At 37.7% G+C, this 14,528-nt stretch overlaps 1 protein-coding gene across 13 annotated transcripts in view; it reads left to right on the forward strand.

The window, feature by feature from the left end:
• Nucleotides 1-14,528, forward strand: part of LOC128859650 (muscle M-line assembly protein unc-89) — a 237,055-nt gene that overhangs the window by 146,691 nt on the left and 75,836 nt on the right. For all 13 annotated transcript variants that reach the window (XM_054096625.1, XM_054096630.1, XM_054096633.1 and 10 more), the window contains 3 exons: nucleotides 3,550-3,744; nucleotides 3,835-5,509; nucleotides 8,756-8,916. In XM_054096625.1, coding sequence (XP_053952600.1) covers nucleotides 3,550-3,744; nucleotides 3,835-5,509; nucleotides 8,756-8,916 — 2,031 coding nt within the window. The remainder of the gene's footprint in view (nucleotides 1-3,549; nucleotides 3,745-3,834; nucleotides 5,510-8,755; nucleotides 8,917-14,528) is intronic.

Here is a 14,528-nt window from a genome sequence, read left to right on the forward strand (position 1 = left end):
AAGCCATTACGGAGGCTGGACGGTGGCTAGGCTGAACCCTTGAACCAACATTTTTTGCGTCTTTAGAAGTTTTAGCATAGGTTTTGTCGTTTTGCTTATTAAAAACTTCTTCAACAGCGAAAATTTTCTCCTCAGTGAAAAGAATAATTTAATGGGCGTGGACCGCGCCCCACCGAAGGAGCTATTTGCATTTCTCGAGTCTAATTTTCTGCAGGCGCATTGTCAGAAGATGGCCAGTTAAGCAACGGAAGGCTTTCATGTGGAGATGCTCTCCAATTAGTCTTGAGTTCAGTCAGTTCCGAATTTTGTCTCACCGTATGCATTGTAAAATTTGTCGCAGAATTTATGGCAAGACTAAGTGCGCCAATTAGTAAATCGATCGAAGGGTCGCGTCGTAAATTAGTAAGCAGATACCAGTTATTTATAAACTGTTAGAATTACACTGAATTTCATAAAGTTTTTATTTTCTGAGAGTCTTGATATAAAATATAACCGCAATTACCGCCAGAATTAGGTCGGAATTCGACGCTCCATTGTAGAAATTGAGCTGACTTTAAGCGAAATGTGAATTTAGGTAAAAGAACCAATGTTATGAGGCCGCCATTTATAGGACATTCTATACGTACCTCAATGCCATAAGTATATGAGCATCAACTTAATTTGAAAAAAAAAAAAAAAAAATAGAAATTATCTTCAAATTTTCTTTGTAACTTAGTACTATTACTAATGATAGAACAAATCAATTCAATTTCAGGATGCTTATTTAAATAAAAATAAAGCATTAAATATTAATACCTCTTAGGAAATAAGTATACAAAACGATGTATTCTAAATTATGGATAATGAAATAGTTTCTGAGTCATTAAAGGTGTGCAAAATGGCATTAAAGGCAATGAACATGCTGATATGTATTTATGTCCTTCTATCACTTTCCACTCATCAGTAAAAAATATCTTCTGACGGAAATTACCAGACACATATTCTCTAAAACCTTTTTTTTGCGGTCTCATCACCCATAAACTGTTTAAGATTCCGAATGTAAAAAAAAAACGTTTATGCTTCCTCCTTTTCGAAAGAATCTGCTAAATGTTTCCCTCGTTTGGGAATAAGCCACATCAAACTAACCTGTCAATATCTCCTCCTTGGCAGGCTCTCTCCCACAAGCCCATTCTATGGTTTTCAACTAAATATATTGCATTTTATAATTAATATTTCTTCCCTTTCTAAAAAACACTTGATTTTATTCTATTCGGCATGGACTTTTCAAGCTGTTTTAGTGTTGAAATGCTTAATTCAAACCACGCAAAAAAGGAAGCCCTTTCAGCTGCTTAATGGTCTCAAAGTGTCGATCATTCTTATAAATTTTGCTCGAAAGTATCACCAACAAGTATTCATTTAAGCTTAGGTCGAGACTGCAAGTCCGCAGTTGAGAATTGTGGACAACTTTTTCAGCTGAGAGGTGCTATGAAGAAAGGCTGCCCAAATATTTAGCAGTCCACCGCCATGGTTTCGTTTATAGCGAGTTTGGCGGGGTTACCATAAATCCCGTTCAGAGCCATCCATTAGATTGTTTTCGTCAGATTATCAACAAATGCCAAAATTGCGCATAAATGGCGTGTCAATAATTTTGGCTCATACTCTACTCATACCTAATGAATTTATTTTCGGTCAAGATTTCATACCTGACTTTTGAGACCTTAATAAGTTTTGATATCCAGGTAAAACTTGGTTTTTGTAACCGCTAGACGTCGAATGTCGCACTTCCATCACTCATCCATATTAGATGGTTTGTCATAGCGCTTGATTGTACCATAACTATCAAGATTTTTTTATTTATTATAAATCATATTTCTATGTAGAGAAGAGCTATATCAGCAAATTTTGTTCCACCTTTAATTAAACCCTCTCAAATGAATATATTGAACGACGTATGCTAACCTGAAACCCATTTAATGTGTAAACATTTTGCTTGCTTAAACCACGCAAGGTCCGTCCAAAAGTGACGCTTAGATGTCAGTAGTGAATAATATCTATGACATATTTTTTTATGCCACCTGTGGCACTTGCCAAGTAGACAGATGAACAATTTTATATGATAGAACAAATTATTGAAATTTATTCTAAAAATTGTCGATCTTTGTATTCTTTTTTTTTGTTTGTGGAAATAATCGTCCAAACGAATGGATAATTCAAAAGTAGTTGACAACATTTCAAGAAATTGGTTTTGTCCAGGATGGAAATAGAACTGACACACCAAAAACTGCACGTTTGAGAATTTTGCTGCTGCAGCGCAAAGTGTTGCTGAACAATCTTCAAAATCGATATCTCGACGTTCCCAACAATAATTAGCCATTCATGAGCCGAGTGCTTGGCGAACTTTACGGGTACACGATCTCATGATGGGTATTTAAAAAATTAAAAATAAATAATTGCGTATACTTCCGTTAGGTGTTTGGCCGAGCTCTTCTTCCTCTTGGTAGTGTGCGTCTTGATGTTGTTCCACAAATGGAGGGACCTACAGTTTTAAGCCGACTCCAAACGTCAAATGGTTTTTATGAGGAGCTTTTTCATGGCAGAAACACAATCGAAAGTTTGCCGTTGCGTGCCGATGGGCGACGGCTATTAGATTAGTCATGCACCACCCCATTCGGCTGCGGTGGCTGCAGTTTAGTGATATAATTTTTCACAAATAATTAAGTGCCGTATTTTGAATAGAAATAGTGAAACCTGAAAGAATTTTTACAAGCTTTTTGTAAAACATAATATTTTGAACGACCCTTATTTCGCGTTTTGACTTGATTTCACTAACTAAATACCTAGTTCCTATACAAATAAAAATCGCTTCTACAATTTCTGTACTTTAGCCCCGTATCAATCAGCGCTCACTCTCCACTGATTGCATTGCACTTGGCATTGTAACCTAAAATTCATTTGTGGTGTAAATATTTGGCTTACTATAACTACTATTAATTCGTCCTTCCACAATTTATTTTTTTCTTCATATATATCCGATGCAAAACAAAAATTTGTTCCTGCGCTTTTTATGGAAAAAAATCACTTTTTTGTAGTCACTTGAAACTTTCACTAAGAAAATTCGATGGCCAAACAAGTTCTATATATTCTTGTTAAAAAGTTGAAAGTTTTGTTGAAATTTTGAAGAATTTTATACAAAAACAAATTACATAGCTAAGAAATTGATACCGTTGTTAAAAGGGAAGAAATCGGTTAAAATCAAAATGCACATACACGTATTTCTCTGAGGTACCACACATCCGAGTATATAATTTTTATTTCTCACCACCTTTTTTATTTCAAAACAGACACCCTTAGTTGCGTAACCTACATAAGGAAACAATACCTAAACTACCATTCAGTGTTCACATTTAAATAGTCACTTTACTCGGCATTTATCGCTCCCCCCGCAGATATTCCAAACCGCCACAATTTCTATTTCAACTTCATTTCTTAACCAACATTTTCTACTCTGATTCTAAACTACACTTATCATAATAAATATTTATTTAAACACTTTCACTTTCACTATTTTAGCTGCTTGAGAAGCGCATTGAAAAGTTCACCGATAATACTACTCAGCAGTTGTTAATCACGAATCCCGAAAGTGAGTCATATGTTCGCGAAGAACTTCAAAAGCTCAACGAGAAATGGCGCAATTTCAAAGATCAAGTGAGAAACAAACGCAAATCACTCGATCAGGCGGCCGAATTCTTCGAAATGGTGGAAAAAGTGAGTATGGTCTGAATTCAAAATTTGTAAACATATGTAAGTAACTGCTTGAGCTCATGGTCTTAACATTTGCCTCCCTCTCCCTAACAGATCGACGCCGAATACCGCGAAATAAATTATTTTTACAACAGTGTCTCCAACAAGATTACTTATCTACGCGATCCTGTCGAAGCCTCGAATCTAGTCAACGATATCGAAAAGTATGTGGTCGCTCGTGAGGGTCCACTGCTGGGAAAACTCGAAAATGCTGCACAATGTGCGCACGATATGAACAAAGTTTCTACGCTGTACAATGATGTACGCAGCATTTTCCAAGCTTTCATGAAACTCAAATCCGATATTAATGTCGTACAGGAACGCCTTAAGAATGAGGAACGTTTGCGTGAACAGCGTGAGAAGGAGGCACACGAGCAGGCTGAGCGTGTGCGTGCTGCTCGCGAGGCAGAGGCCAAAGAGCGTGCTGCACGCGAGGCGGAGGAACGTGAGCAAGCCGCACGAGAGTTGGCTGCTCGAGAAAAGGCTCTACGGGTTGAAGAGGCACGCTTACAGGCCATTCGTGAGCAGGCGATGCGCGAGCAAACAGCTCGTGAACAGGCTGCCCGCGAAGAAGAAGTGCGTTTACAGGCACTGCGCGAACAAACACAACGCGATGAAGAAGCACGTCTGCATGCATTGCGGGAACAAGCTAGGCGCGAGGAAGAGACACGATTGGAGACGCTGCGTATTGAAGAGACTCGCCTACAACTGCTACGCGAGCAGACCAAGCGTGAAGAGGAGGCACGCCTACAGGCGATACGTGAACAGGTGGCGCGCGATGAAGAAGTGCGATTGCAGGCGTTACGTGAGCAAACAGTGCGCGAAGAGGAAGCGCGCTTGCAAGCGCTGCGGGAACAAGCAAATCGCGAAGAGCAGAAACGGTTGTTAGAGTTGCGTGAGCAGGCCACACGTGAAGAGGAGGCGCGCCTGCAAACGCTTCGGGAACAAGCAAATCGTGAAGAGGAGAAGCGTTTGTTAGCGGTACGGGAAGAGGAGGCTCGTCTGCAGGCGCTACGTGAACAAACGAAACGTGAGGAGGCTGTACGCTTACAAAGCGTACGCGATCAAATCGATCATCAACGCATTGTCACCGAAAATATACGCAAAGACATACAGGTGAATGAAATCTTCACAGAAATCAAATACGTATCACCACGTTTCAACCGTTTGCTCAAAGATGCGATCACACGCGAGGGAGACAAATTTACCTTCGAATGTGAGGTCACCGGAAATCCTGAACCAACTGTCGAGTGGTTCAAAGACGGCATATCTATACAGAATAATCCCGATTACAAAACCACTTACGATCGTGGTGTCTGCCGTTTGGTGATCGAGGAGACATTTACAGCCGATTCGGCGCGCTTCAGTTGTCATGCTTCGAATTTGGTGGGCAGCACTGATACCAGCGCTAACTTGTCGGTGCGTGAAAATGCCATAGAGATGCAAATGGTGCCGCCACGAGTCATACGTTACCTCGAGAGTGGCAAGGCAACGGAGGGTAGCACGTTTGAATTCTTGTGCGTTGTTAGTGGTAATCCGTTGCCCACCGTACAATGGTATAAAAACGACAAATGTATCGATGATTCACCCGATTACATTATCAATTATAATAATGGTGAGGCTACATTGCGGTTTGAGGAGGTTTTCCTGGAAGATGACGCTGTCTATACGTGCAGTGCCTCAAATCCTGCCGGAATCGAGCATTGTTCAGCGAGCTTGATTGTGGAACGTAAGCATAGAAAGTTAGATGTACAAATTTAATGCTTACAAAAGTTCCATTTGTCGGAATCCAAGGTCGAAATTAAGAACATTTTTGGAAATAATTGTCTGGTTGATAAAATTAACTTTATTAAGGAACTTCTGACCTGAATACCTTTTTTTGTAATTGATATAATTATTTTTTTTTTTTTGATTAAATACGAAATATAATTCTATTTGGTTTAACTTTTTTAATGACCCTTAAAATTATTGAACTAAAATGAAAGAATTACTAAAGGCATCTCATCACATTTCACCATCATTCTGTGGTTTACTTGGCTACAGAAATCTTTGAATAGATTTTTGCCTTATGATTTTAACTAGAAGCTCTAATGATCGAGTGTCTCATGTGAAAATACATCACAATATAGCTTCACTAGAAAGTTTTAAAACTCTCATTATTTATGAAATATAATCGCATTCACTTGTCCCAGCTGGCTTCTAAGTAGCGCATTTTGTGAATTGAATTCATTTTTTAATCAGTTGAATTACAGCTCCGGGGCAGCTTAAATAGGAGAGGCAGCTGCTAATACAATTATCGACCTTAGCGCACAAGAGGGATGTTCTTACAATTTTGCTAAAATAAAACATACTCAAAACCCTTCCCTTCACTTTCAGTCCACAAAAATTCGCCTGATTACCGTTAAAACGTCATTTTCGACCTAAACCCTCAACTTTATATGACTGTTTTTTTTCTTCTCGGCAATCATATGGGGGCTCTGAGATTCGGTGTACAATTAAAAGTGCCCCAACAACTGCAAAGGGATAATAAAGGTGTTTGTTTATTTAAACTCATTTTTGGACAAAACTTTTTACAATGAAGGTACTGGCAGAACCATATATCACTCGCTTAAGAGAACAGTTTGCAATATTCTCCAACGTTGTTTAAGCGTAAAACGAATCACTCCGCTCTGCGAAAGAATGTTACTGAATGGTAGTTAACATTTTCAAACTGGTCTAGTCAATGAAAAAGTTCGTATGATTCAAAAATAAATTATGAGCTTGAAATTTATGAAGCAAGTGTCAGTTTTTTTTTTCATCTCAAGTTAGTATAATTTTAGTTAAAGATCCGTCGTCGAGTTTTTTCGCTACGTTACCACAACTCGTAATTTAACCTAGAAAAAATGCATACAAAAATAAAAAGAGATTATATGTTAACATTTAGTTGATACTTACTGGCGGCCTGCAGCTGTGACAATCCTCTAGTCCTAACTACTGCAGCCCCTAACGCTCTGTAAATACATATTTCCTTCCGATTTCGAAACCGCGGGCATAAAACATCAAATGATAGAAAAAAGTGTTTCGTAATAATAGCAGTCGCCCCTCGGCAGACAATGCAGGCCTATGAGTATATTTATGCCCTGATAAAGTTCCTCATAAAAAATGCATCTGCGTTCGAAGGCGACATAAATTTGTAGGTCCCTTCAGTTTGTGGCAAAGTATAAAGACGCACACCACAAATGGGAAGAGGAACCTGGCGAAACACCCAACAAAGGGGGTAAGCGCCAATTATTATTATTAGTAGTATTTATTGCAAATAAAGTAAAATATACAAAATTTGAAATTTACTTATTGTAGTATTAAGAAAAAATAAATATTTACAATAATTTAACGACAATAGCATGGGCCGTCTGTCGATTTATTTTTCGTACAAAACAATTATTCGGTTTAGGGTTTTTTAAAACCAGTTAAACTCTTTTATTAAGTAATCTCTGTATCTAGAGGCATATTTAATGAAACGGAAAAGTTTATCCCAATGATAATTTTCCCCATTGAGAATCTCAATCAGCTGTGAATCATTTAAGGAAAATTTTCCGCAAAAGACTTTTCTATATTCTCTTAATATTGGGCAGCGCGCCAGGAAATGTGCTATATTTTCAAGGTCGCCTAAATTACACATTAAGCAAGCTTTATTTTCTGTGTCAAATCTGTTGTTATTTAAAATGACCATGTCTCTTCTAGCCCTCATCATCCATATGCTTGATTCTATATCATATTTTTTTTAAATAAACCAAACCTTTTGACCAATCTAATTCCTTATATATTTTACTAGTACTTAAGGCTTTTTGTATGTATATACATATTCATCCTAGCCAGGTTGTGGTATTGTAAAACCAATTTTGCATCTTCTATCCAGCTTTCTGATTGTATGTTAACTGTTCGCCAAATGACATCGTTTTTACTGAACAAGTTCTTTAGATCTCTAATCCAGAAGACGTCTTTCTTTATAACAATTTTGGACAGATAATGTGGCAGCCGATTTTCTGAGTACATAAACAAAATTCTGTGCATATACTTAAGGAATAGTTCTAAGGCGAACAAATGTAATGAATGATTACATGCCGGTTTCCACAAAAAGTATGTATATAGGCATATGTGATGGTAGCTTTAGAATTCGCTTCACAAAATACTTTTGCAATATATAATAGCAACTTCTTCAAACCACCCGGAACCCCACACTTGTGCTGCGTATGATTGTATTGAACGACAAACTGCAAGAAAAAGTTTCCATTTAGCTTCAATTGAAATTTCTTTCTTTTTTAAAAGACAAGTCCACGAAACATTAATACCATTATTTGCTGCAGCTGTTCTGTTATTATTATAATATTATTATTCAGAGATCGGCGTTTTCCTTACCTTGAATATTTTGGTGTCCCTTCACGTAAATCAACGCAACACCTTGTTTAAGAGTTTTCAGGATGCTCTGAAATGCAGTTTCTTTGATGAGATTGCTTAAAATATTCGCTTAGAGCCCCCATTAGAATCGTTTTACGGTGGGCATAGTTCATTTGCATCACTTTCCACTAGATCAGTAAGCCAAGAGAACTATGGATCACCGCCTTATACATCGTAATGTCATATATTTCGGGCGTAAAGGTCTGCAAATATTAGTGAAGTAAAAATGTAATATTGTCCGCTAGATGCCTGTAGTCTTCCAATCTTTGGAAATGTTGATACAATCATAGAAATAGAAGGGGGGTAGGACCGAGCGCTTATTCTATGGCCCGAAAATTGAAAATTAATTAGAAAACTATTTGGAACCATTTGCTTAATTTCATCTTTAAAATATAGCGAAAATATGTTGACAACTTTTTTCTTCACCTAATACTTTTAGTCCAAAAAATTAAAGTATTCTGTATTTGCTATGAAATTTGGAGTACTAATTTCAGTACAAGAGCATTAAGTAAATTGTTTAATATTTTCTCCACAATTTCAGCTCTGGAACCAACAGAAGTGCCACATTTCAAAATTCCTCTCACCAATGCCATGGCTCGGGTTGGACAAAAAATAAAGCTTGAAGCGCTAATCGGTGGCATTCCACGCCCTGATATTTTTTGGATGCACAACGGAAAACCGTATGTCCCGCGAGATAGCAAAGTGAGTATAAAATTGAGTTCAAGAATGAACATACTTGTACATAACTTAATGTGACATACACAAAAAATAGTATACATAATACGTACATATGTACATACATACACACACACGTGCATATTAATATTAAAGTGTATAATTATAGACGTTGAAAGCGAAAGTATCCATTAATTTGCAGAATTTCTTCAACATTTGGGGCAATTAAATCACCAACGACCCACAATTTTACGCTATGTGAAATGGCTACGAAACTGAAATATTACTATGCGATGAACCGCTCCAAACCATTCAGACTTTTCGCTCACTAAATAAGCCAAGATAAACGATTATAAAAAATGTTTCCAAAATGTATACACGCATACATATATACATTTATACAATGCATTTAATAACTGCAGTACAGGAAATTATTGACAATTTAAGTAATTTTTATGAAAATATAGTTCATTCTCCAACTTTCAAACTTTGTGCACATTTAAAACGAAATTCAACAAATATTCTTAATAATTTCTTCCATATAACTAAACAAGCATTCAAGCATTCAAAAAAAATAATTTTTAATCAGCGCGATTTTTAAGCCACTTCAAATTTGCATTGAACTCCATATTCATTCAAATATAAAATGAGCTTTGAGCAACTAATTCACTTGTGCGAACTGCGATTCCGCCATCTGGATAAGTTTTTGAGAATTTCTTTTTAATATATATTTTTATATTTTTTTTTTGAATTCCTGAACGATGAATAAATATGAAATGAAAAATAAAGCTTGTTTTATAAATACATAGGTCCATAAAAAGACTAGATTGGTAGTTGAAATGCTCCAAAAAAATGTTACATTTACCGCAATACCTATTTCGATAAGATTTTCATGACAAAACATTTGGAAAGTTTGGCCCAGCGCAAAAAATCAGGTTTTCTGCTCCAAAAATTTTATTAAATACTATATTAAATATAATCATTAATTAAAATTTTAATTTAATGTCATAATGTTCATAATTTTAATGTCATAATGTTCAAGCTTTCCTATTTTTCCTTTTTTTAATTCAAACCCATCACGAGAATTCTTTACCTTTTGTTGACATACTGTAATCGTAAGCAACAAAAAGTAAATTTTTCAGTAGGTGGTGTTGTTTTACATACAATTGGGTACAATTGACCACTTAAGCCGAAATTGCTTTCGCCACAACTTTGTAATGCAGCGTAGGACTTTGTAAATTGAACAGTTTGTGCTTAATAAATCAGAAAATCGAACATTTTGTCGCTTACACCCCTTTGACGGTTAGGACTCGATGTGTAGTAGAGTGTCAACATTTTATGAATGATAAGTTACTATGGTTTTATATTCACTTTTTTATTATTTACCCAGTCCACATTAACCTAACCCAACTTTTCAATTATGTTAAAAAAAAAAGAATCTTTGCTAAGCTTTTGACATTCTCTTCTTTCTTCCCTTGCACATCTCATTGAATATTTATACTCTGATTAATATTTATCGTGCGAAATATAATTAAGTTTAGTAATAAATATTTCCTAAAAAAAACTGTCCCAAGAGACGTATTTGAACTGTGATAGCTGTCACAACAAAAAAACCGGTAAGAAGAAAGTCGAAATTGAAAGACTCCAAATAATTTTAGGCAAATTTCTTTCGATTTAAATTTTTTTTTGTTTTGTAATAGTAAAGTTTTTTTTTAATATGATAGTAAATTTGCGCACAGCGGACCCACTTCGGGGTCTAAGTGGCATCGCTGTCTCTATGTGCGATGCGGCTGCCAAACCTAACCTGATAGTAAATTTCAGAAGTGGGTGACAGAGGTCATACTTCACTATCTTTTTCATTGGTGTGTTTCTAAATGTAATAAGACTACACAGCGTCCCAAATTAAACGTAAGAAGCTTCTGCAAATTCATACTCAAATTGAATGAAGGTGAGGTTAGGTTGCAGCGGTTGTGACAGTAGATAGGAAGGTGAAATGGTTGAAATGTCAGTCTGGCACTCCTCAAGTAGTACTGAAGCGCCGTTTTGGTACCATTATGAGACCTCGAACAGGCAGATATCTACAGCCGGCCAGAGTTGTTTATGTAATGGAGAAGATTGATGGGATTTAGGTTGGCGCACTGCCCCAGGCTGTCGAAGAAAGGAGCACTCAGTGACCTTAGTCGTCTAGCTCCCAAAACCGGACATTTACAGAGAAAGTGCTCAACGGTGTCCTCTCAAAGGCCCCCACAGCTTCTGCAATGGGCATTAAATGGTAACCCTAGCTTTTCCGCGTGTGTGCCGAACGTCAAGTGACCGGTAAATACAGCTACGAGTTTGGAAATTGAATGGTGAGGAGTCCAAAGGACTTTCTGAGTCCTTCACATATTGTACTGGGGCCAAAGGGTTTTCGAAATAGCACATGAAGAAATAGAGCTCCATTTTTTCTGCGCTTTCCTGAGAAACAATTTGTGCAGTTCCCCTTTAACATTTGTCAGGGGGATGCCGGTGACCGGGTAGGAGGTCTCTGAGGTCAATTTAATTAGTCCCCTTCCTGTCTAGCTCATCAGCAATTTCATTTCCCCCTATGTTCCTATGTCCTGGAATATAGACACACCCAAGATATTTGATGTCTTCTTTGCAGGAGTTCACTAATTTCGTTCTGCACCATGACGTCGTCAGAGCCATAATCGCGGCTTTACTATCGGGGAAAATGTTAATATATCCCTCACTCCCGCGTTCCCTAAAATGCATGCCTGTAGGACCGCAAAGACTTCTGCTTGAAAAACACTAGTAGTATTCGGCCGTTTAAAGGAGATAGATAAGTTTGCCCGAAAATGCTACCATGTCCGTTAAGAGATCGCCTCCAGTGGCAAACCTCCTTTAACCTGACTGCATTTTGAGCTGCGATGAAAATTACGTAAAAGTCGATGGGAAGTAAGAGCAAAACGACATTCAGAGTAGCACTGGGGCAAGTTTTGCATGCTCTGGAGATGCCAACACATGCAGTCCTTTACACCCTCTTCAGTTTAGTTATATTGTAGCCTTTCCGAAGAGCTTCCCACCAAACCAGGCATCAATGCGTTAAAATTGGCAAAACCACTGTGCTGTACATCCACAGCACGACCTGTAGCTTGAGTCCCCATTTCTTTTTCAGCTGGTACTTATTAAGTATTTGAAAAAATCAAAAAAATTTCATTTGCAAAATTTCAGCGAAATCGAAGGCAATATTTCAGGAAACCACCACTTTTTGTTGCATTTAATATGGAAATGGCTGTGGCAGTTATATATGATAATCGCGCTCAAAAAGTTTAACGAAAGGTGGACGTGGTAGTGGAGCAATCTTCACCATCTTTCAGATTTATGCATTGCTAGATTTTTCAATGTTGTAGTAAATCCACCCACAAAACGGCTACACGTGACACTAAGCCAACTCCGACCATCGACAATTCCATTTCACTCAATTCCAAGCCAATCTTTATAGATACTATTGCTATTCCCTAACTGAAAGTGTCATAGATCATTTACCAAATTTCAACGAAATTGGTCTATGTTTAGTATTTTTGGTCACAGCTTTTGGCGTTACACTGTTCGCCGGCCGCATCAACGAAAAAAGTATCACTATATCTATAGCATTCAACCGCTTCAAATAGACTTGATAAAATAAGTATACTATACATTTATATGTACTCGTATACAGACATTAAAAAAAATTATCACTTCAGTAAGCAGCAAAAATATTGCTAATTGCATTAATTTTCATTTTGGGGCCACAGTGGCATTAGCGTAGGTGGTGAGCATAATAACGGCCATGCGGTATGATATTTATTAGACGAATGTCAAAAATATATAGAAAATGCGTAGAAACAGTTTGTGGACTGAATGAATTTTGGCGCTGGCTCCGACGATAAAATCTAAAATATATGTAAATATGTATAAAATGTATGCACATATGTATGCTTGCACTCAAATACGTGATGAATACGTCTGCATGCACATATGTCTCTAGAAGCGAATGTGTAAATGCACCAAAATGCTGCAGATATTCTGTTGTGACAAATTTCTAACAGCGGCTGTTGAGCGGGTCAAGGCGATGCGCATGCTTGGGTAAAGTCACACATATCAGCAATATTATTAATGACTTAATAGCAGGCATTGTATTCGAAACGAAAACTGCTGATGACAGATACAAATTGGGAGTGGGGAGCTATTGTTGAAAGCTCGACAAAATTAGGTGATGGATATTGATTGCTTGTGTTATACATCGATTTGTTAAAAGAATATATTTGTCAATAAACTCTTTCGAAAATATTGGAATTAAAGTAAAAATGCCATTTGTTAACGTCTAATATTCTGCATGCATGTAATACTTCCCCGGTAGGGAAAACCTGAAATTGTAAAAAAATTTCTTCGTTGTACCCAGTGACAAGTAGGTTTTATCGGGTTAAGAGTTATAAATTCGTGCTCCGTGCTATCATTGAAGACAAAAAAAGAGGAATACATACATACATATATAAGGCAGAAAGATCAAATGATGACTGTTCACGTTTGCGTTAACCGCTTCGCACAGGAGAGGAAATTCAGCAGGCGAGTGATATCCAAACCTAATATTTCCGGAGGCGTATCAAAACAAGATGTGCGCAGATGCTTGGCTCTTAGCGTCGCGAAAGCATGGTAGTTGGGGTAGCAGTTAAACCATGCAGCTGCCGCAAAAGGGTATCGATGTAATGCCAAGGCTCATCACATGAATGCCTAACGGGGAATGCCTGATTGGAACACTAACCGTAACCGACAATTGCAGCTTTTTAGAAGTTTCCTCAAGCGAAACCAATCTACTCGATGCAAGACATTGCTGTAATTGCCCAATGCTCGCTGAGTCAACGCAAATCCTAGTTTTGCGAGCATAGGTAGTGGGGCTCCCTATCTTCATCCTCGTACGGGAAAGCACCTAACGGGCCCATTGTCTAGCTAACTCGTCAAGCCCCCAATTTCCTGCATTGCCTTTGTGCCCAAGTATACATATAACATAAACTAGATGTCAAAGTCGGCGTTGTCCCGACTAGTTTCTAGCGCACTATCAGCGAACCCAGGACTCTGATGTTCGCCTGGTTGTTACACAAGTGACAGCCGTCTTCTCATTTTTTGCCGCTCTGAGCATACTACAGTTGTCAGCTAGTCTAAAGATGAAATTCATAAAGAGCTTCCCGCTGAAAACACCTTCACCAACCTTTCCGTCGAATTTCGAGTTATCTCTGAGCCTGCCTACGAATACTTCATCTCACCGGAGTGTCTGTGCACTGATCAGTCACTACGGTACGAAGTCAAAGTTTCGAAGAATCCTGGAGTGTCCGTTTCATAAGTCAAGCTTGTCGGCACAAACAGGAGCGTTTCGCTGATTCCATGGAGTGCAGTCTTTTGAACTCGGTCCAGCTGCTTAAAAAATGTAATTTCACCAGCGGCTTCTATATTTTATTGTATGTAAATGTTTGTAAAACCAAATCCGCTGTTTGTAACAAGAAGCGTCGAAAAATATATTCTGTAAAAAGTTAAAAAGGCTTTTCGAGCTTTAGTTGTGCAGCAGTTTTTATACAACTGCGCTAATTTTTCATTTGAGGCGAAAGAGTTGCAATCCGCAAAGCTTG

This window comes from Anastrepha ludens, chromosome 4 (assembly GCF_028408465.1).
Source record: "Anastrepha ludens isolate Willacy chromosome 4, idAnaLude1.1, whole genome shotgun sequence".
NCBI lineage: Eukaryota > Metazoa > Arthropoda > Insecta > Diptera > Tephritidae > Anastrepha > Anastrepha ludens.